The 22,879-nt window shown below is 45.7% G+C and overlaps 1 protein-coding gene across 1 annotated transcript in view; it reads left to right on the forward strand.

Annotated features, from left to right (window-relative positions):
* The window catches only part of LOC124555358 (extensin), a 220,100-nt gene that overhangs the window by 180,600 nt on the left and 16,621 nt on the right, over positions 1-22,879 (forward strand). Inside the window, exons 3-4 of the mRNA XM_047129241.1 lie at positions 5,274-5,506; positions 14,458-14,590. Coding sequence (XP_046985197.1) covers positions 5,274-5,506; positions 14,458-14,590 — 366 coding nt within the window. The remainder of the gene's footprint in view (positions 1-5,273; positions 5,507-14,457; positions 14,591-22,879) is intronic.

Below are 22,879 nucleotides of genomic sequence, written 5' to 3' on the forward strand. Positions count from 1 at the left end.
GTATTACCCTCCTATACCCACCGATTCCATATTCTGCTAACAGTCATTGGATCTCGACCAACGCGTGCAGCAATGTCGCGATACGATAAACCGCAATTGCGATAGGTTACAATCCGACCTTTATCAAAGTCGGAAACGTGATAGTACGCATTTCTCCTCCTTACACGAGGCATCACAACAACGTTTCACCAGGCAACGCCGGTGAACTGCTGTTGGTGTATGAGAAATCGGTTGGAAACTTTCCTCATGTCAGCACGTTGTAGGTGTCGCCACCGGCGCCAACCTTACGTGAATGCTCTGAAAAGCTAATCATTTGCATATCACAGCGTTTTCTTCCTGTCAGTTAAATTTCGCGTCTGTAGCACGTCATCTTCGTGGTGTAGCAATTTTAATGGCCAGTAGTGTAATTTTGCTCCATAAAAAATGGTTTATATGGCTTTGAGCACTATGGGACTTATCATCTTCGGTCATCAGTCCCCTAGAACTTAGAACTACTTAAACCTAACTAACCTAAGGACATCACACACATCCAGGCCCGAGGCAGGATTCGAACCTGCGACCGTAGCGGTCGAGCGGTTCCAGACTGAAGCGCCTAGAACCACTCGGCCACACCGGCCGGCAAAATGGAGTCACGCAACAGTAAAAAAACATTATTAAAATCTGGAATTTGTTAATATCAAATACAAATGTAAATCAATGTGTCGAGATGACGTAGTGGTAAGTGCATCTGCTTAGTAAGCAGGAGACCTGGGTTTGAATCCTGGTCCGACACAAATTTTCAATTTGCCCCATTGAAATATATAGATGCCCACTGGCAGCCAATGTCTTTAATTCCTTTGCGTCTCGATTCATAGTGGCAGCAGGATCAAATTGGGGTCTGTCGATACTTTCAGTGGAGACGCGCAAAAAACTCCAACTCTTACGGGAATCGGCGAGATGCCGTGGGTAATAAGGCTAATGAGCAGGGGCACTACATCAGTAGTGTGTGGTACATCAGTAGAGAATTTGGGTGTGAAGGGAGGCGTGCTAAATAGTCCGTGTGGTTGTGGCGACCACTGCGTCCGGATTGCGTAGTGTTCAGCGCATCTGCCTAGTAAGCAGCAGAACCGGACTCGAATCGCGATCCGGAACAAATATTCAACTTGCCTGATTGAAATGAATCGATGCCCACTGGCAGCTAATGTTTTTAATTCCTTTGTATCTCCATTCATTGTGGCTGTAGGATCAAAATGAGTTCTGTTCTTTCGTACATGTCAGAAAGTGCGGACACGACACGTATATAAATGCAAATGTTAGGAAGTCTTCCGTGAACGTATTTGTCTCGAATGTAGCCTTTTACAGAAGTGAAATGTGGATAATAAACAGTTCAGACAAGGAGAGAATAGAAACATTTGAACTGTGGTGCTTCAGATGAATTCTGAAGATCGGATGAGTAGACTGAATAACTAACGAGCAGATACTGACTGTAACTGAAGAAAAAAGGACTTTATGCGACTACCTGACTAAAAGATGAGACTGGTCGACGTGACAAACCGTAAGGCATCGCGGCATTGTCAAGTTAGTAACGAAAGTTTCAAGTGTATAAATTGTAGAGGGAAACGGAGCTCGGAATACGGGGTTATCCGTAAGTACCTCCAGGGACTCAGAAGGGGGCTACGCAAATCCTGAAAGAAGTACAGAAAATAGACACGTATCGGTGGACAGGGTTTTTAACTCGCATTGAAGGTGCTCAATAGGGCCACCATTTCCACAGCGGGCGGAGGTACACGTTCGCGCAATTCGTCGGCCCGGTTACATCGGCCCGCTTTGAGAATCTGTTCGCCAGGTTGCGTACCTACAGGCGCCAACTAATTCGATGCGACAGTACCGAGCGGACGATTTGTCTACACATTCTGACACGCTCGCCCCGTAATGACGTCCTTTGCAACTAAGGTACGTTACTTATTACGAATCTAAACTCGGAGAGATGCCGTATCCACCGATACGTGTTTTTTCTCTGTATGTCTCGTAGTTTTCGTGCAGTCGTCTCCGAATATTCTAGTGGTGGATGTAGGTTGCTACACTCCTGGAAATGGAAAAAAGAACACATTGACACCGGTGTGTCAGACCCACCATACTTGCTCCGGACACTGCGAGAGGGCTGTACAAGCAATGATCACACGCACGGCACAGCGGACACACCAGGAACCGCGGTGTTGGCCGTCGAATGGCGCTAGCTGCGCAGCATTTGTGCACCGCCGCCGTCAGTGTCAGCCAGTTTGCCGTGGCATACGGAGCTCCATCGCAGTCTTTAACACTGATAGCATGCCGCGACAGCGTGGACGTGAACCGTATGTGCAGTTGACGGACTTTGAGCGAGGGCGTATAGTGGGCATGCGGGAGGCCGGGTGGACGTACCGCCGAATTGCTCAACACGTGGGGCGTGAGGTCTCCACAGTACATCGATGTTGTCGCCAGTGGTCGGCGGAAGGTGCACGTGCCCGTCGACCTGGGACCGGACCGCAGCGACGCACGGATGCACGCCAAGACCGTAGCATCCTACGCAGTGCCGTAGGGGACCGCACCGCCACTTCCCAGCAAATTAGGGACACTGTTGCTCCTGTAAATGACAATACTTAACTTTGACAATTACACAGATATCTCGCAAGCAAAGGGCGACATGCAAAATAAGCAATATCTTCAGTATAACAACTCCCAAATCTATGTCGCATAGAGTGTACAAGCGTAGTAACGAGCGTTGACGCTTCTATCCAAATCGCTAGTCTTGAAGCTACTATTCAACTGGGGCGTCGCCAGGCGAACGCGGCACTTAAGTCTTCTTCACACAGGAGCCGCTGTTGACGCGTTGTCGTCCTGTAGAGGGGCAGGTCAGCGTGCGACTGGCTGACGTGTTCTCACGGCCATCTCTTCTCCCGACTGGCGTGCCGGCGCTTGAATTTACGCCGTAATAGTTGCAGTACATCTACATCTACATTTATACTCCGCAAGCCACCCAACGGTGCGTGGCGGAGGGCGCTTTACGTGCCACTGTCATTACCTCCCTTTCCTGTTCCAGCCGCGTATGGTTCGCGGAAAGAACGACTGCCGGAAAGGCTCCGTGCGCGCTCCAATCTCTCTAATTTTACATTCGTGATCTCCTCGGGAGGTATAAGTAGGGGGAAGCAATATATTCGATACCTCATCCAGAAACGCACCCTCTCGAAACCTGGACAGCAAGCTACACCGCGATGCAGAGCGCCTCTCTTGCAGAGTCTGCCACTTGAGTTTGCTAAACATCTCCGTAACGCAATCATGCTTACCAAATAACCCTGTGACGACACGCGCCGCTCTTCTTTGGATCTTCTCTATCTCCTCTGTCAACCCGACCTGGTACGTATCCCACACTGATGAGGAATACTCAAGTATAGGTGGAACGAGTGTTTTGTAAGCCACCTCCTTTGTTGATGGACTACATTTTCTAAGGACTCTCCCAATGAATCTCAACTTGGCATCCGCCTTACAAACAATTAATTTTATACGATCATTCCACTTCAAATCGTTCCGTACGCATACTCCTAGATATTTTACAGAAGTAACTGCTACCAGTGTATCATATAATCATACAATAAAGGATCCTTCTTTCTATGTATTCGCAATACATTACATTTGTCTATATTAAGGGTCAGTTGCCGCTCCCTGCACCAAGTGCCTATCCGCTGCAGTTCTTCCTGCATTTCGCTGCAATTTTCTAATGCTGCAACTTCTCTGTATACTACAGCATCATCCGCGAAAAGCCGCGTGGAACTTCCGACACTATCTACTAGGTCATTTATACATATTGTGAAAAGCAATGGTCCCATAACACTCCCTTGTGGCACGCCAGAGGTTATTTTAACGTCTGTACACGTCTCTCCATTGACAACAACATGCTGTGTTCTGTTTGCTAAAAACTCTTCAATCCAGCCACACAGCTGGTCTGATATTCCGTAGGCTCTTACTTTGTCTATCAGGCGACAGTGCGGAAATGTATCGAACGCCTTCCGGAAGTCGGGTAAAATGGCATCTACCTGGGAGCCTGTATGTAATATTTTACGGGTCTCATGAACAAATAAAGCGAGTTCGGTCTCACACGATCCGGAATCCATGTTGATTCCTAGAGAGTAGATTCTGGGTTTCCAGAAATGACATGATACGCGAGCAGAAAACATGTTCTAAAATTCTACAACAGGTCTATGCCAGAGATATAGGTCTACAGAGTGTTTCAAAAAGGTACGGCCAAACTTTCAGGAAACATTCCTCACACACAAAGAAAGAAAATATGTTATGTGGACATGCGTCCGGAATCGCTTACTTTCCATGTTAGAGCTCATTTTATTACTTCTCTTCAAATCACATTAATCATGGATTGGAAACACACAGCAACAGAACGTACCAGCGTGACTTCAAACACTTTGTTATAGGAATTGTTCAAAATGTCCTCCGTTAGCGAGGATACATGCATCCACCCTCCGTCGCATGAAATCGCTGATGCGCTGATGCAGCCCTGGAGAATGGCGTATTGTATCACAGCCGTCCACAATACGAGCACGAAGAGTCTCTACATTTGGTACCGGGGTTACGTAGACAAGAGCTTTCAAATGCCCCCATAAATGAAAATCAAGGGGGTTGAGGTCAGGAGAGCGTGGAGGCCATGGAATTGGTCCGCCTCTACCAATCCATCGGTCACCGAATCTGTTGTTGAGAAGCGTACGAACACTTCGACTGAAATGTGCAGGAGCTCCATCGTGCATGAACCACAAGTTGTGTCGTACTTATAAAGGCACATGTTCTAGCAGCACAGGTAGAGTATCCCGTATGGAATCATGGCGGTGAATCGAGGAAGTACAATACATACTGACGAAACTAAAATGAGCTCTAACATGGAAATTAAGCGTTTCCGGACACATGTCCACGTAACATCTTTTCTTTATTTGTGTGTGAGAAATGTTTCCTGAAAGTTTGGCCGTACCTTTTTGTAACACCCTGTATAGTTTTGCGCGTCTGCTCGACGACTGGGACTACCTGTGTTCTTTTCCAATCATTTGGAACCTTCCGTTCCTCTAGAAACTTGCGGTACACGGCTGTTAGAAGGGGGGCAAGTTCTTTCGCGTACTCTGTGTAGAATCCAATTTGTATCCCGTCAGGTCCAGTGGACTTCCCTCTGTTGAGTGATTTCAGTTGCTTTTCTATTCCTCGGACACTTATTTCGATGTAGTTACGAAGAGACGTGCATAGAGCGTGTGTGTGGTGCCCAGGTGAGCGCGACGCCGCCCAGCCCCCCGCCGGTGGCGGAGTTCCCGGAGGAGGACGACTACGACGTGGAAGCGTTCCGGCCCGGCCGGCCGGCCACGCCCGTCGCGTCGCAGCCCTCGCCGCCCCCGCCGCCGCCGCCCACGCTCGCGCTGGGTGACGCCGACGAGCCGCCGGCGACGCGCCGCCCGGCCTTCCGGCCCGTGGCCGCTCCAGAACCTCCCCGGCCCGCCTTCAGGTAAACACCGGCTGCCGTTTACTTTGTACTATTCTCGCGGTGAACGGCACGTGCACCACTTTTTCCGGCTCCGAGCTGCACGTGCTTTCCAATCCATACTGTCACCGTGTGCTACTAACAGCAGTGTATACAATGAAGAGTCGTGCAGATGACTCCTCAAATACACTACTGGCCATTAAAATTGCTACACCACGAATATGACGTGCTACAGACGCGAAATTTAACCACCAGGAAGAAGACGCTGTGATATGCAAATAATTAGCTTTTCATAGCATTCACACAAGGTGGCGACACCTACAATATGCTGACATGAGGAAAGTTTCCAACCGATTTCTCATACACAAACGGCAGTTGACCGGCGTTGCCTGGTGAAACGTTGTTCTGATGCCTCGTGGAGGAGAAATGCGTACCATCACGTTTCCGACTTTGATAAAGGTCGGATTGTAGCCTATCGCGATTGCGGTTTATCGTATCGCGACATTGCTGCTCGCGTTGGTCGACATCCAGTAACTGTTAGCAGAATATGGAATCGGTGGGTTCAGGAGGGTAATACGGAACGCGGTGCTGGATCCCAACGGCCTCGTATCACTAGCAGTCAAGATGACAGGCATCTTATCCTCATGGCTGTAACGGATCGTGCACCCACGTCTCGATCCCTGAGTGAACAGATGGGGACGTTTGCAAGACAACAACCATCTGCACGAACAGTTCGACGACGTTTGCAGCAGCATGGACTATCGGCTCGCAGACCATGGCTGCGGTTACCCTTGACGCTGCGTCACAGACAGGAGCGCTTGCGATGGTGTACTCAACGACGAACCTGGGTGCACGAATGGCAAAACGTCATTTTTTCGGATGAATCCAGGTTCTGTTTACAGCATCATGATGGTCGCATCCGTGTTTGACGACATCGCGGTGAACGCAACTTTGGAAGGGTGTATTCGTCATCCCCATTCTGGCGTATCAGCTGGCGTGATGGTATGGGGTGCCATTGGTTACACGTCTCGCTCACGTCTTGTTCGCATTGACGGCACTTTGAACAGTATTCGTTACATTTCAGATGTGTTACGACCCGTGGCTCTACCCTTCATTCGATCCCTGCGAAACCCTACATTTCAGCAGGATAATGCAAGACCGCATGTTGCAGGTCCTGTACGGGCCTTTCTGGATACAGAAGATGTTCCACTGCTGCCCTGGCCAGCACATTCTCCAGATCTCTCACCAATTGAAAACGTCTGGTCAATGGTGGCCGAGCAACGGGCTCGTCACAATTCGCCAGTCACTACTCTTGATGAACTGTGGTATCGTGTTGAAGCTGAATGGGCAGCTGTACCTGTACACGCCATCCAATCTGTTTGACCCAGTGAAATGGAAACGTGAAGGGACACGTACAGCACAAAAGCGTGCAGGCCGACCTCGTCTGTTGACTGACAGAGACCGCCGACAGTTGAAGGAATCGTAGGGTGTAACCGGCAGACATCAGTCCAGACCATCTCACAGGAATTCCAAACTGCATCAGGATCCACTGCAAGTACTATGACAGTTAGGTGGGAGGTGAGAAAACTTGAATTTCATGGTCGAGCGCCTGCTCATAAGCCACACATCACGCCGGTAAATGCCAATGACGCCTCGCTTGGTGTAAGGAGCGTAAACATTGGACGAGTGAACAGTGGAAAAACGTCGTTTGGAGTGACGAATCACGGAACACAATGTGGCGAACCGATGGCGGTGTGTGGTTATGGTGAATGTCCGGTGAACGTCATCTACCAGGGTGTGTTGTGCCAACAGTAAAATTTGGAGGTGGTGGTGTCATGGCGTGGTCGTGTTTTACGTAGAGGGAGCTTGCACCCCTTGTTGTTTTGCGTGACATTATCACAGCACAGGCCTACATTGATGTTTTAAGCACCTTCTCGCTTCCCACTGTTGAAGAGCAATTCGGGGATGGCGATTGCACCATCGAGCACCTGTTCATAATGGACGACCTGTTGCGGAGTGGTTACACGACAATAACATCCCTGTAATGGACTGGTCTGTACAGTGTCCTGACCTGAATCCTATAGAATACCTTTGGGATGTTTTGGAAAGCCGACTTCGTGTCAGGGCTCGCCGACCGACATCGATACCTCTCCTCAGTGCAGCACTTCGTGAAGAATGGGCTGCCACCCCCCAAGAAACCTTCCAGCGCCTGATTGAATGTATGCGTGAGAGAGTGGAAGCTGTCATCAAGGCAAATATTGGGCCAACACCTTACTGAATCCCAGAATTACCGATGGAGGGCGCCACGAAATTGTAAGTAATATTAAATCAGGTGTCCGGATACTTTTGATCACAGAGTGTAGTGCGAAATTAATAGGAAAAAATGTATACAATGTCGTGCTGATATTACGGTGCCTGACATTAATGAAACAGAGAGTGAAGATACTACTGTGTTAGATACATCATTGATTTGGCACATTCTGCGTGAAGTGAAAAATTCAAGTAGTGAGATTATGAATAAACCTCCAGATAATGGAACAGGATGATACCCAGTACAGTGACTACATCTACATCTACACGAATACTCTGTAGATCACACTTCAGTGCCTGGCATAGGGTTCAGAACCACCTTCACAATAATGCTATATTATTCCAACCTCGTACAGAGAGCGGAAAAAACGAACACCTATATCTTTCCGTGCGAGCTCTGATTTCCCTTATCTTATTATGATGATCCTTTCTCTCTTAGTAGGTCGGCGTTAATAAAATATTTTCGCAGTCGGAGGAGAAAGTTGGTAATTGAAATTTCGTGAGAAGATCACTTCGCAACGAAAACCGCCTTTGTTTTAATGATGTCCACCCCAAATCCTGTATCGTTTCAGTGACATTCTCTCCATAGTTCGATAATACAAAACTTGCCACCTTTCTCTGAACTTTCTCGACGTACTCCGTCAATCCTATCTGCTAATGATCCCACACCGCGTCGCAGTATTCTAAAAGAGGACGGACAAACGTAGTGTAGGCAGTCTCTTTAGTAGAACTGTTACATTTTCTAAGTGTCTTGCCAATAAAACGCAGTCTTTGGTAGCCGTCCCCACTACATTTTCTATGTGTTCCTTCCAATTTAAGTTGGATCACGAGGTCCCGGGTTCAATTCCCGGCCGGGTTGGGAATTTTCTCTGCCCGGGGATTGGGTGTTTGTGTTGTCCTCATCATTTTATCATCATTTGTGAACGTGTCTAGATTGGACTGTGTACAGGTTGGGACTGTATACGAGCGCTGATGACAGCGTAGTTGAGTGCCCCACAAACCAAACATCATCTTCCAATTAAAGTTCTCCGTAATTGTAATTCCTAGGTATTTAGCTGCGTCTACGGCCTTTAGGTTTGATTGATTTATTGTGTAACCGAAGTTTAACGGATTCCTTTTAGCACTCATGTGGATGACCTCACACTTTACATTATTTAGGGTTAATTGCCAATTTTTGCACCATTCAGATTTCTTTTCTAAATCGTTTTGCAATTGTTTTTGATCTTCTGATGACTTTACTAGGCGATAAACGACAGCATCATCTGCAAACAACCTAGGACGGCTCCTCAGATTGCCTCCTAAATACACTCCTGGAAATTGAAATAAGAACACCGTGAATTCATTGTCGCAGGAAGGGGAAACTTTATTGACACATTCCTGGGGTCAGATACATCACATGATCACACTGACAGAACCACAGGCACATAGACACAGGCAACAGAGCATGCACAATGACGGCACTAGTACAGTGTATATCCACCTTTCGCAGCAATGCAGGCTGCTATTCTCCCATGGAGACGATCGTAGAGATGCTGGATGTAGTCCTGTGGAACGGCTTGCCATGCCATTTCCACCTGGCGCCTCAGTTGGACCAGCGTTCGTGCTGGACGTGCAGACCGCGCGAGACGACGCTTCATCCAGTCCCAAACATGCTCAATGAGGGACAGATTGGAAGCGTGTATTCGTCATCGCCATACTGGCGTATCATCAGGCGTGATGGTATGGGGTGCCATTGGTTATACGTCTCGGTCACCTCTTGTTCGCATTGACGACACTTTGGACAGTGGACGTGACATTTCAGATGTGTTACGACACGTGGCTCTACCCTTCGTTCGATCCCCGCGAAACCCTACATTTCAGCAGAATAATGCAGGACCGCATGTTGGAGGTCCTGTACGGGCCTCTCTGGATACAGAAAATGTTCGACTGATGCCCTGGCCAGCACATTCTCCAGATCTCTCACCAATTGAAAACGCCTGGTCAATGGTGGCCTAGCAACTGGTCGTCACAATACGCCAGTCACTACTCTCGATGAACTGTGGTATCGTGTTGAAGTTGCATGGGCAGCTGTACCCGTACACGCCATCTAAGCTCTGTTTGACTCAATGCCCAGGCGGATGAAGGCCGTTATTACGGCCAGAGGTGGTTATTCTGGGTACTGATTTCTCAGGATGTATGCAGCCGAATTGCGTGAAAATGCAATCACATGTTAGTTCTAGTATAATATGTTTGTCCAATGAATACCCGTTTATCATTTGCATTTCGTCAATTTTAATGGCCAGTAGTGTATTGTCTTTGGAGTAGAGGGAAGTTTGTCCCACTTGTGTAAGCAAGTGATGTTACAGTGCAACAGTGCAGTGGGCTAATCCGGCTCAGCCAATAAACGTTTCCGAGTCAGTCTGGGAACAATACGATGCGTGATTTGTCTAGCGTAAGGTGAGAGGATTGCGGATTGTGGTCGCGGCCGAGGACGAACATAACAACGTTTCAGCCTATTCCACTCTCAGACAGCAGCCCTCGTGAGCTTTCTCAGTGAGTCAGGAGGGTTTCTGCAACTTTGAGTTAGTCCCAACATTTTGACGCTGGTCATTCCATCTGTTTGAAAAAAAAATGTTTAAATGTGTGTGATATCTTATGGGACTTAACTGCTAAGGTCATCAGTCCCTAAGCTTACACACTACTTAATCTAAATTAACATAAGGACAAACACATACACACACCCATGCCCGAGGGAGGACTCGAACCTCCACCACTACCAGCTGCACAGTCCATGACTGCAGCGCCTGAGACCGTTCGGCTAATCCCGCGCGGCCCATCTGTTTGACTCTTGAGTGCAATAGGAAGCTGTTCACGAGAGACAGACATTGTTGGCTAGAAAGATAAGCCATTTCCTGAATTGTAGATTTTAGGGTGGGTCAAAATGTCGTGAAAGGTCGTATCTCTGTGTCCCTCATGTTGCACCTCGATAGTGATGAGAGGCGTCGTGATACTGGTCCAGAACACGACATTCTGAGGCCGTGGGACTATGTACTCAAGAAGCGCGGTTGTGTCTGACTGGCCCCAGCGACGCATAAATCCTAAATCAGTGAAGAGAGCTCGACACTATAATACAGATACCATTCTCAGTGTTCTCGTTCCCTTTTCTTCATGTACCAAAAAACTGAGATTTTTGAACTATAGATTTGTTTTTGGAGAGGGTCCGCCTTGGGCAAAACACAATTTTTATCTTTTGCTTAATTTCTCAGACTTTTTCGCTGACGTTTCAGCATCATCATTGGGTTTTTATTATCTTTCTACAAATCAAGAAAACTGCTCTTTACTATTTGTAAGATATAAATTTGAAATTTTAATACAGCATTTGTAAATTTGAAAAACAGGCGGAGTTTTGTATATACCTTGTTACCACGTGCTGTGGTTGTCCTGTATTTTATGTTTTTTTGTTGCATTTGTTTTCTTTCAAAGTGTGTCATCTGCAACCATATAGAACATAATTTAGAACAGTTACTTACTTCGAAATTTTGCGAATGGTTATGTTATGTTAACAATGGAAAATTGTACTGAAATGCAAGAGGATCTCCAACGAATTGACGCATGGTGCAGGGAATGGCAATTGAATCTCAATGTAGACAAGTGTAATGTGCTGCGAATACATAGAAAGAAAGAGCCTTCATCATTTAGCTACAATATAGCAGGTCAGCAACTGGAAGCAGTTAATTCCATAAATTATCCGGGAGTAGGCATTAGGAGTGATCTAATATGGAATGACCATATAAAATTAATCGTCGGTAAAGCAGATTCCAGACTGAGATTCATTGGAAGAATTCTAAGGAAATGCAGTCCGAAAACAAAGGAAGTAGGTTACAGTACACTTGTTCGCCCACTGCTTGAATACTGCTCACCGATGTGGGATCCGTACCAGATAGGGTTGATGGAAGAGATAGAGAAGATCCAACGGAGAGCAGCGCGCTTCGTTATAGGATCATTTAGTAATCGCGAAAGCGTTACGGAGATGATAGATAAACTCCAGTGGAAGACTCTGCAAAAGAGGCGCTCAGTAGCTCGGTACGAGCTTTTGTTGAAGTTTCGAGGCCATAGCTTCGCCGAGGAGTCAAGCAGTATATTTCTCCCTCCTACGTATATCTCGCGAAGAGACCATGAGGATAAAATCAGAAAGATTAGAGCCCACACAGAGGCATATCGACAATCTTTCTTTCCACGAACAATACGAGACTGGAGTAGAAGGGAGAACCGATAGTGGTACTCAAGGTACCATCCGCCACACACCGTCATGTGGCTTGTGGTGTATGGATGTAGATGTAGATGGTTATGTCTAACATTCACTAATTCTATGTGGAAGGTCGTGTGTGTGTGTGTGTGTGTGTGTGTGTGTGTGTGTGTGTGTGTGTGTGGAGCGAGATGGGGACTTTATGGTATTTATGGGTTGGTGTTATCTCATAGCTCTCTTTAGGTAGAGAAATAGAAGGAAAAAGAAAAATGGTTTTTTCTAAACGCGGAACCTTCCCAAAAATAAGTCTGTTTGTAAGCAGACACCTACAGAAGAGCTGAAGCCTCAAGATGTTTGAACTGTTATTTACAATGGACAGCTAGAGTTCTAACTGACTGAATGGATACTAACCTCCAAAATAGCTGCGCACGAATGTGTTTCACTCTCCTCAGGTCGTATACGAGTCATAATTTGTAGCAAGTACTCGTCAGCTCGTGTTGTAAACCACGCAGTAGTTGAAACTTTAAAAGGGGTAACCATTGTGTGCATCAGTATGGCGTGCCCCTGTGCTGGCGACACTTCTTGTCGTTAAGGGACAGACTGCGCTCAATCTAAACAACAAATTACACTTTGGACCATGCTCACAGACGACCCATTTCATAGCACGCTCTTCTGAGTTACACTGGGACTTCAGGTACAATTTTACCTCCACTACACAGTCAGCACATCTGTAGGTAGTAATTTTCCCTAGTCGGCAGAATATTAGGAATGAGGTCTCTGACTGTAAATAAGAAAGTTGTTGTTGTGGTCTTCAGTCCAGAGACTGGGTTGATGCAGGTCTCCATGCTACTCTATCCTCTGCAAGCTTCTTCATCTCCCAGTACCTTCTACACCCTACATCCTTCTGAATCTGTTTAGTGTGTTCATCTCTTGGTCTCCCTCTACGATTTGTACCCTCTACGCTGCCCTCCAATACTAAATTGGTGAGCCCTCGATGCCTCAGAATATGCCTTTCCAACCGATCCCTTCTTCTAATCAAGTTGTGCCACAAATTTATCTTCTCTCCAATTCTATTCAGTATCTCCTCATTAGTTATGTGATCTATCCATCTAATATTCAGCATTCTTCTTTACCACCACATTTCGAAAGCTTCTATTCTCTTCTTGTCTTAACTATTTATCGTCCACGTTTCACTTCCATACATGGCTACACTCCATACAAATACTTTCAGAAACGACTTCCTGACACTTAAATCGATACTCGATCTAAATAAATTTCTATTCTTCAGAAACGCTTTCCTTGCCATTGCCAGTCTACATTTTATATCCTCTCTACTTCGACCATCATCAGTTATTTTGCTCCCCAAATAGCAAAACTAATTTACTACTTTAAGCGCCTTATTTCGTAATCTCATTCCCGCAGCATCACCCGATTTAATTCGACTACATTTCATTATCTTCGTTTTGCTTTTGTTGATGTTCATCTTATATCCTCCTTTTAAGACACTGTCCATTCCGTTCAGCTGCTTTTCCAGGTCCGTTGCCGTCTCTGACAGAATTACAGTGTCATCGGCGAACCTCAAACTTTTTATTTCTTCTCCATGGATTTTAATTCCTACTTCGAATTTTTCTTGTGTTTCCTTTACTGCTTGCTCAATATACAGATTGAATAACATCGGGGAGAGGCTACAACCCTGTCTCACTCCCTTCCCAACCACTGCTTCTCTTTCATGCCGATCGACTCTTATAACTGCCATCCGGTCTCTGTACAGCCTTTCGCTGCCTGTATTTTACCCCTGCCACCTTCAGAATTTGAAAGAGAGTATTCCAGTCAACATTGTCAAAAGCTTTCTCTGAGTCTACAAATGCTAGAAACGTAGGTTTGCCTTTCCTTAATCTGTTTCCTAAGATAAGTCGTAGGGTCAGTATTGCCTCACGTGTTCAAACATTTCGACGGAACCCTAACTGATCTTCCCCGAGGTCGACTTCTACTAGTTTTTCCATCCGTCTGTAAAGAATTCGTGTTAGTATTTTGCAGCCGTGGCTTATGAAAGTGATAGTTCGGTAATTTTCACATTTGTCGGCACCTGCTTTCTTAGGGATTGGAATTATTACATTCTTCTTGAAGTCTGAAGGTATTTCGACTGTCTCATACATCTTGCTCACTATATGGTAGAGTAATGAGCTATAAACTTTGTTTTGAGCAGTTTATATCTCAAAATGACCGTGTCGAAAATATTTGTGCTCAAACGCAAGCTCAGAAAGAGTGTTTCTTTTTTTTCTTCTTTTCTCTTTTATTTTCGCGATTGGGGAAGGCGACAGGCACATGAAGTTCCCACCATTCCACATACATTATACGCGTAAATATAGACGTGTCAAGAGCAGTGTTTGTTGCGATTTCCTGTCTTGTAGTCACGTGACGTGGTGTGACTTGTCGGCAGGCCGGCGGCCGACGTGGTGGCCAGACCGTCGTTTCGGCCGTCGCCCAGCACGCCCGTCTTCAGGAACCCGGCACCCACGCAACCGCCACTCGTCGACTTCCCGCAGCCTTCCAGGGGACCCGTCCGTCAGCCCGTAAGTCATCGAGATTTATTTATTTATTTATTTATTGTTCCGTGGGACCAAATTACGGAGAAGTCTCCATGGTCATGGAACGAGTCAATACATGAAATTATAACACGATAGTAGAAACAGATAAAATGAAATATAAGAAACGTATTCAGGCGACAATTCGTAAGTTTAAATAAAGAAAATCAACAATGTAACATTGGAATTTGCTTAATTTTTCAGCTCTTCCAGGAGCTCCTCGACAGAATAGAAGGAGTGAGCCATGAGGAAACTCTTCAGTTTAGACTTACAAGTGTTTGGGCTACTGTTAAGATTTTTGAGTTCTTGTGGTAGCTTATTGAAAATTGATACAGCAGAATACTGCACTCCTTTCTGCACAAGAGTCAAGGAAGTGCATTCCACATGCAGATTTGATTTCTGCCTAGTATTAACTGAGTGAAAGCTGCTAACTCTTGGGAATAAGCTAATATTGCTAATAACAAACGACATTAAAGAAAATATGTACTGTGAGGGCAATGTCAGAATTCCCAGACTATTGAATAGGGGTCGACAAGAGGTTCTCGAACTTACACCACACATAGCTCGAACAGCCCGTTTTTGAGCCAAAAATACCCTTTTTGAATCATAAGAATTACCCCAAAAAATAATACCATATGACATAAGCGTATGAAAATATGCGAAGTAGACTACTTTTCGAGTTGAACTGTCACTTATTTCAGATACTGTTCTAATGGTAAATAAAGCAGCATTTAGTTTCTGAACAAGATCCTGAACATGGGATTTCCACAACAGCTTACTATCTATCCAAACGCCTAGGAACTTGAACTGTTCCGTCTCGCTTATAATATGCCCATTCTGTCTGATCAAAATATCAGTTCTTGTTGAATTGTGAGTTAGAAACTGTAAAAACTGAGTCTTAATGTTATTTAGCTTAAAATTATTTTCCACAAGCCACGAACTTATTTCATGAACTACATTATTTGATAATGTTTCAATATTACACACAAGATCCTCCACTACCAAGTTGGTGTCATCAGCAAACAGAAATATTTTTGAATCACCTGTAATACTAGAAGGCATATCATTTATATAAATAAGAAACAGCAGTGGCCCCAGCACTGACCCTTGGGGAACGCCCCACTTAACAGTGCCCCATTGGGACTGAACATCACTACCACTCTCAATATTGCGGAGAATTACCTTCTGCTTTCTGTTCTTAAAGTAAGAGGCGAACCAGTTGTAAGCTACTCCCCTTACTCCATAATGATCCAACTTCTGCAGTAATTTTTTGTGGTCAACACAGTCAAAAACCTTCGTTAAACCAAAGAAAACACTAGCGTTCGCAACCTTTTATTTAATCCGTCCAAAACCTCACAGAGAAAAGATAATATAGCATTTTCAGTTGTTAAACCATTTCTAAAACCAAACTGTACATTTGACAGCAAATTATGTGAATTTAAATGCTCCAGTAACCCTGTATATACAACTCTCTCGATAACTTTAGCAAACACCGATGGCATAGAAATAGGTCTATAATTGTCAACATTATCCCTGTCTCCCTTTTTATAAAGTGGCTTCACTACCGAGTACTTTAATCGGTCAGGAAACCGACCACTCCTAAAGGAAAAGTTACAGATATGGCTAAGTACTGGGCTAACATACATAGAACAATACTTCAGTATTCTGCTAGATACCCCGTCATATCCATGAGAGTTCTTGGTCTTTAGTGATTGCATCGGCCAACTGCTTCGTTATCTGGTACCTGCCTGTTTTCACTTCATGCAGCACTTTTAATCTTCTCTTTCCTGTTTTTACCTTCGATAGTTGTTATTAGAAATTATTTTCCTCGCCCTATATGTCCGCTCCAAATTGCTTTCCTTTTTGTGCCCAGGTTTACAAGAGTTCTTTGTTCCTTTACCCTTTCCATTACTTCGCTTTATCCACCCGGTTTATTTCCTCCATTCTCCAACAAACCCACATCTCGAACAATTCAGTTTTTCTCTGTCTCTCTTCTTCAATGTCCAGCTTTCACAGCTTCCATACGAAGCGTCTAACCAAGCTTTTCCTCTACTAAAATCCCATTTTGCTGCATAATAACCGTTTCTTTTTCTGGACAGCTAGCTCTGCCTTTGCAGTTCTTGATCTTATTTCTTTTTCACTCGTCCAGTTATCAGTTAGCATGTTGCCCAAATATTAGGTGTTTTGCTTGTTGCTATTCAGGTTGATATGGGTTTATTTATCGAATGTCATTTTTTATTTGTGGTTCACTGTTTATATTTGAGTTTACATGTTCTCATTTTCTCATTTGGAGATAGTGAATGGAGCTGTGGACGCTAGGAAATGGAGTGCCAAGATGAAAAATCAGAACATTTCTGACATATTCTTCTGTTTGAGTTCAATAGAGAGGTGACAGCTGCAGAGGCAGCCAGAAACATTTTCGACATGTATGGGGATAATGATCACATAACTAATGAGGAGGTATTGAATAGAATTGGGGAGAAGAGGAGTTTGTGGCACAACCTGACTAGAAGAAGGGATCGGTTGGTAGGACATGTTCTGAGGCATCAAGGGATCACCAATTTAGTATTGAAGGGCAGCGTGCAACACGGGATTAGCCGAGCGGTCAAGGCGCTGCAGTCATGGACTGTGCGGCTGATCCCGGCGGAGGTTCGAGTCCTCCCTCGGGCATGCGTGTGTGTGTGTGTTTGTCCTTAGGATAATTTAGGTTAAGTAGTGTGTAAGCTTAGGGACTGATGACCTTAGCAGTTAAGTCCCATAAGATTTCACACACATTTGAACATTTTTTAGGGCAGCGTGGTGGGTAAAAGTCGCAGAGGGAGACCAAGAGATGAATACACTAAGCAGATTCAGAAGTATGTAGGCTGCAGTACGGACTGGGACATGAAGCAGCTTGCACAGGATAGAGTAGCATGGAGAGCTGCATCAAACCAGTCTCAGGACTGAAGACCACAATAACAACAACATGGGGATAATGGTTGAAATCGCTCTGAGCACTATGGGACTTAACTTCTGAGGTCATCAGTCCCCTAGAACTTAGAACAACTTAAACCTAACTAACCTAAGGACATCACATACGTCCATGCCCGAGGCAGGATTCGAACCTGCGACCATAGCGGTCTCGCGGTTCTAGACTGTAACGCCTAGAATCGCTCGGCCACTCTGGCCGGCCGCTATCTTTCGTTTACATGGACTGGAGTCAGAAGTGGAACAACTTACATTGGTTATAGCACTGCTGGATTTGAGTGATATGGAGCAATTGGATGATGTTCTCCACCAACACTCGTACGCATTTCTTAAAGAAGCAGTGCTCCAATGTTTTGTGTTACTACCTGAGTTGCAGCTAGAAAAAATTACTGAAAGTGACGCATGTTCCAGTGGTTCCCCCTTCACAAGTACTTGTCGCTTGCCGTGCTCGCTGGCGGGCAGTGAACTTCTGTCTGAGCAATCTCTGATCTTTTGGCTACAAAGATTGCAGAAGAATATCAGGGCTACTTTGTCCACCTTCACATAGACTCCTATTGATGATCTGGGCTGCAGGAGGGATTCTACGCCCATTGCATATACGAACAATAATTCATGTGCAGCAGTTAAAGCAGCCGTGGAGGGAGGTTCCAACCCAAGCATTCAACCATTTGCAGCGACGAGCGCCCGGACACGCGCGTTACTTCGGGGTGAGTGTAGTTACCTGTTAAATCAGGTGTGACGTCCTTATGACGTGTACACGTTTTGTTGAAGACGACGGAGACCGCGTATCGACTTTTGTGATCGTTCGAGACGCGGAACAGCAGTAGCCATTTTTGCAGACGAATTAAATGAGCAATTCATTGCATTTTCAATTCGTATATTCACTGCAATTGTGGAAGCTATTGTCGCCTTTATAATCTTTGGAAGTATGAATCTGCAAACTTCAGGAAAAAAGAAGGAACTCACAATACGATTTGTAAACGGTAAAATTTTTGTTCTTGGGACTAACCTCATCGTGGCTCAGACAGTTAAATGCATTAATACGATGGCAGAGATCCCATGTTCGGAACTACGGAGAGTTTCATTTCGTTTTTTTATACGAAAATTTCCGCCAAGTAACGTCGCGCTACGGAGTTCACTTTAACCTCGACGCACGTAGAGAATTACGTTTAGAAATGAGTCGGTTGTTAAAATTAATGACTGAAATTTCTAATGCCAATGCATAATTTGACAGACGTCCTCCATATTGTCAAGTAGTTACACATATCACTGAAGAACTGCATCAATGTGTTTGAAGTTGTCTAAGTCTAGCTTATTAGTAAGGATTATTGAATCTGACCTTCATACACCCTTTTGAGATTTTCTGTCTCACGAGGAAGAAAGACAGGCGCCAGTCTGACTTATTTGCTGTGAGATATCAACGAAGTCATTAGTCACATCTAACGGTAAACCTAATTTCTCATCTCGTTTCTGTTTATATGATATGTACAGCATTTTGCTGAAAATAGGTGCTCAATGAGCTTTTTTCTAAAATACCAGTTTCAAGTGACTACACCAAGCTGACAATATTTGAAAATGGTTCTTTATACCAGTAAAATGCTAAGCTTTGTTAACATTACTCATCTGACATTTACTTTCTGCACGTTTTAAAATTGGCAACAGTACTTCCATGGCAGTTTCCAAATGTCCGCCCCCGGTAGCTGAGATGTCAGCGCGACAGAATGTCAATCCTACGGGCCCGGGTTCGATTCCCGGCTGGGTCGGAGATTTTCTCCGCTCAGGGACTGGGTGTTGTGTTGTCCTAATCATCATCATTTCATCCCTATCGACGCGCAAGTCGCCGAAGTGGCGTCAAATCGAAAGACTTGCACCCGGCGAACGGTCTACCCGACGGGAGGCCCTAGTCACACGAATGGGTGGAGTTTCCAAATTACACTCCTGGAAATGGAAAAAAGAACACATTGACACCGGTGTGTCAGACCCACCATACTTGCTCCGGACACTGCGAGAGGGCTGTACAAGCAATGATCACACGCACGGCACAGCGAACACACCAGGAACCGCGGTGTTGGCCGTCGAATGGCGCTAGCTGCGCAGCATTTGTGCACCGCCGCCGTCAGTGTCAGCCAGTTTGCCGTGGCATACGGAGCTCCATCGCAGTCTTTAACACTGGTAGCATGCCGCGACAGCGTGGACGTGAACCGTATGTGCAGTTGACGGACTTTGAGCGAGGGCGTATAGTGGGCATGCGGGAGGCCGGGTGGACGTACCGCCAAATTGCTCAACACGTGGGGCTTGAGGTCTCCACAGTACATCGATGTTGTCGCCAGTGGTCGGCGGAAGGTGCACGTGCCCATCGACCTGGGACCGGACCGCAGCGACGCACGGATGCACGCCAAGACCGTAGGATCCTACGCAGTGCCGTAGGGGACCGCACCGCCACTTCCCAGCAAATTAGGGACACTGTTGCTCCTGGGGTATCGGCGAGGACCATTCGCAACCGTCTCCATGAAGCTGGGCTACGGTCCCGCACACCGTTAGGCCGTCTTCCGCTCACGCCCCAACATCGTGCAGCCCGCCTGCAGTGGTGCCGCGACAGGCGTGAATGGAGGGACGAATGGAGACGTGTCGTCTTCAGCGATGAGAGTCGCTTCTGCCTTGGTGCCAATGATGGTCGTATGCGTGTTTGGCGCCGTGCAGGTGAGCGCCACAATCAGGACTGCATACGACCGAGGCACACAGGGCCAACACCCGGCATCATGGTGTGGGGAGCGATCTCGTACACTGGCCGTACACCACTGGTGATCGTCGAGAGGACACTGAATAGTGCACGGTACATCCAAACCGTCATCGAACCCATCGTTCTACCATTCCTAGACCGGCAAGGGAACTTGCTGTTCCAAAAGGACAATGCACGTCCGCATGTATCCCGTGCCACCCAACGTGCTCTAGAAGGTGTACGTCAACTACCCTGGCCAGCAAGATCTCCGGATCTGTCCCCCATTGAGCATGTTTGGGACTGGATGAAGCGTCGTCTCACGCGGTCTGCACGTCCAGCACGAACGCTGGTCCAACTGAGGCGCCAGGTGGAAATGGCATGGCAAGCCGTTCCACAGGACTACATCCAGCATCTCTACGATCGTCTCCATGGGAGAATAGCAGCCTGCATTGCTGCGAAAGGTGGATATACACTGTACTAGTGGCGACATTGTGCATGCTCTGTTGCCTGTGTCTATGTGCCTGTGGTTCTGTCAGTGTGATCATGTGATGTATCTGACCCCAGGAATGTGTCAATAAAGTTTCCCCTTCCTGGGACAATGAATTCACGGTGTTCTTATTTCAATTTCCAGGCGTGTATGAATACTGGATTGAAGAATTCTATACATGTTGACTTTCGAGTAAAATGAAACGAGGATACTGAATTAAACTACCTACAAAAGTAATCTACGACACGCTATCTCCTCCTATATCTAACAACAACTGTTGTGTTTCGTGTGCTAGGGCATACTACATACGTCGTCATTAGACATGCCCTATGTTTTTAGTATTCTGATGAGTAATGTCACAAAACACTGCATTTTACTGATATAAAGAACCATTTGTAAATATTGTCAGCCCAGTAATGTCGCTTGAAACTGGTATTTGAGAAAAAAGCTCTTTGTTCACTTGTTTTCAGCAAAAACTACTGTGCCCACCATATACACAGAAACGAAATGAGAAGTTACATTTAACATTATATGTTAGTAATACTTCCCTGATGTCTCAGTGCAAACTAGTGAGACTAGCATTTGTCTTATCCCCAGTGAAATTTAAACTCTCAAAAGTGTGTCTTAAAGTCAGATTTGATAATCCTTACTAATAAACTACTAGGACAACTTCAGACACACTAATGCACTTTTTCAATGATATATGTAACTGGTTGACAATATGGTGAATATCTGTCAAATTATACTTTGTTGTTAAACATTTCAGTCTTTAATTTTAACAACTAAATCATTTCTGAATATAATTCCCTACTTGCCTTAACAAAGAAAATAAAAAACATCAATATCTTCAAAAATTGCAGGAACTACGCGAACTGAAGATGTAATCAATTGCTTCTTTCCAGAATGAGAGTTTCACTCTGCAGCGGAGTGTGCGCTGATACGAAACTTCCTGGGAGATTAAAACTGTGTGCCGGGCCGAGACTCGAACTCGGGACCTTTGCCGACCATGGGCAAGTGCTCTACCATCTAAGCTACCCAAGCACGACTCACGCTCTGTCCTCACAGCTTTACTTCTGCCAGTACCTCGTCTCCTACCTTCCAAACTTTACAGAAGCTCTTCTGCGAACCTTGCAGAACTAGCACTCCTGAAAGAAAGGATATAGCGGAGACATGGCTTAGCCATAGCCTGGGGTATGTTTCCAGAATGAGATTTTCACTATGCAGCGGAGTACGCGCTGATATAAAATTTCCTGGCAGATTAAAACTGTGTGCAGGACCGAGGCTCGAACTCGGGACCTTTGCTTTTTGCGGGCAAGTGCTCTACCAACTGAGCTACCGAAGCACGACTCACGCCCCGTCTCACAGCTTCATTTCTGCCAGTATCTCGTCTCCTACCTTACAAACTTTACAGAAGCTCTCCTGCGAACCTGGCAGAACTAGCACTCCTGAAAGAAAGGATACTGCGGAGACATGGCTTAGCCTCAGCCTGGTGGATGTTCCCAGAATGAGATTTTCGCACTGCAGCGGAGTGTGCGCTGATATGAAACTGCAAGGTTCGCAGGAGAGCATCTGTGAAGTTTGGAAGGTAGGAGACGAGATACTGGCAGAAGTAAAGCTGAGAGGACAGGGCGTGAGTCGTGCTTGGGTAGCTCAGATTGTAGAGCACTTGCCTGCGAAAGGCAAAGATCCCGAGTTCGAGTCTCGCTCCTGCACACAGTTTTAATCTACCAGGAAGTTTCAACTGCTTCTTTAATTAGTCTGCAAGAATGGCTGCCGCAATTTAGCATCTCGAACGATCACGAAAATCGGTACAGCGTGTACACGTAATAATAACGTCACGCCTGATTTACAGTGTGGGCAAACATTCACCGATTGCTTCACTGCAAATTTAATAGCCACAGAGCAGTCTACGACCCAGTTGGTGCATGAGTTAGCTAGGCTGAATGTCAGGCTACAGAGGCACTTAGATAACAGCTGTTTTCTAGGCTGTAATAGTAAACAAGAAAACGTAAAATGGTGTTGGTACCACAGACGTTTCGGTGAGGCAGCAAGACAGTGCACGAAACCATGACACTACCCAAACAGAAATGCCATTAAGTCCGTC

Source organism: Schistocerca americana, chromosome X (genome assembly GCF_021461395.2).
Source record: "Schistocerca americana isolate TAMUIC-IGC-003095 chromosome X, iqSchAmer2.1, whole genome shotgun sequence".
NCBI classification, from domain to species: Eukaryota; Metazoa; Arthropoda; class Insecta; order Orthoptera; family Acrididae; genus Schistocerca; species Schistocerca americana.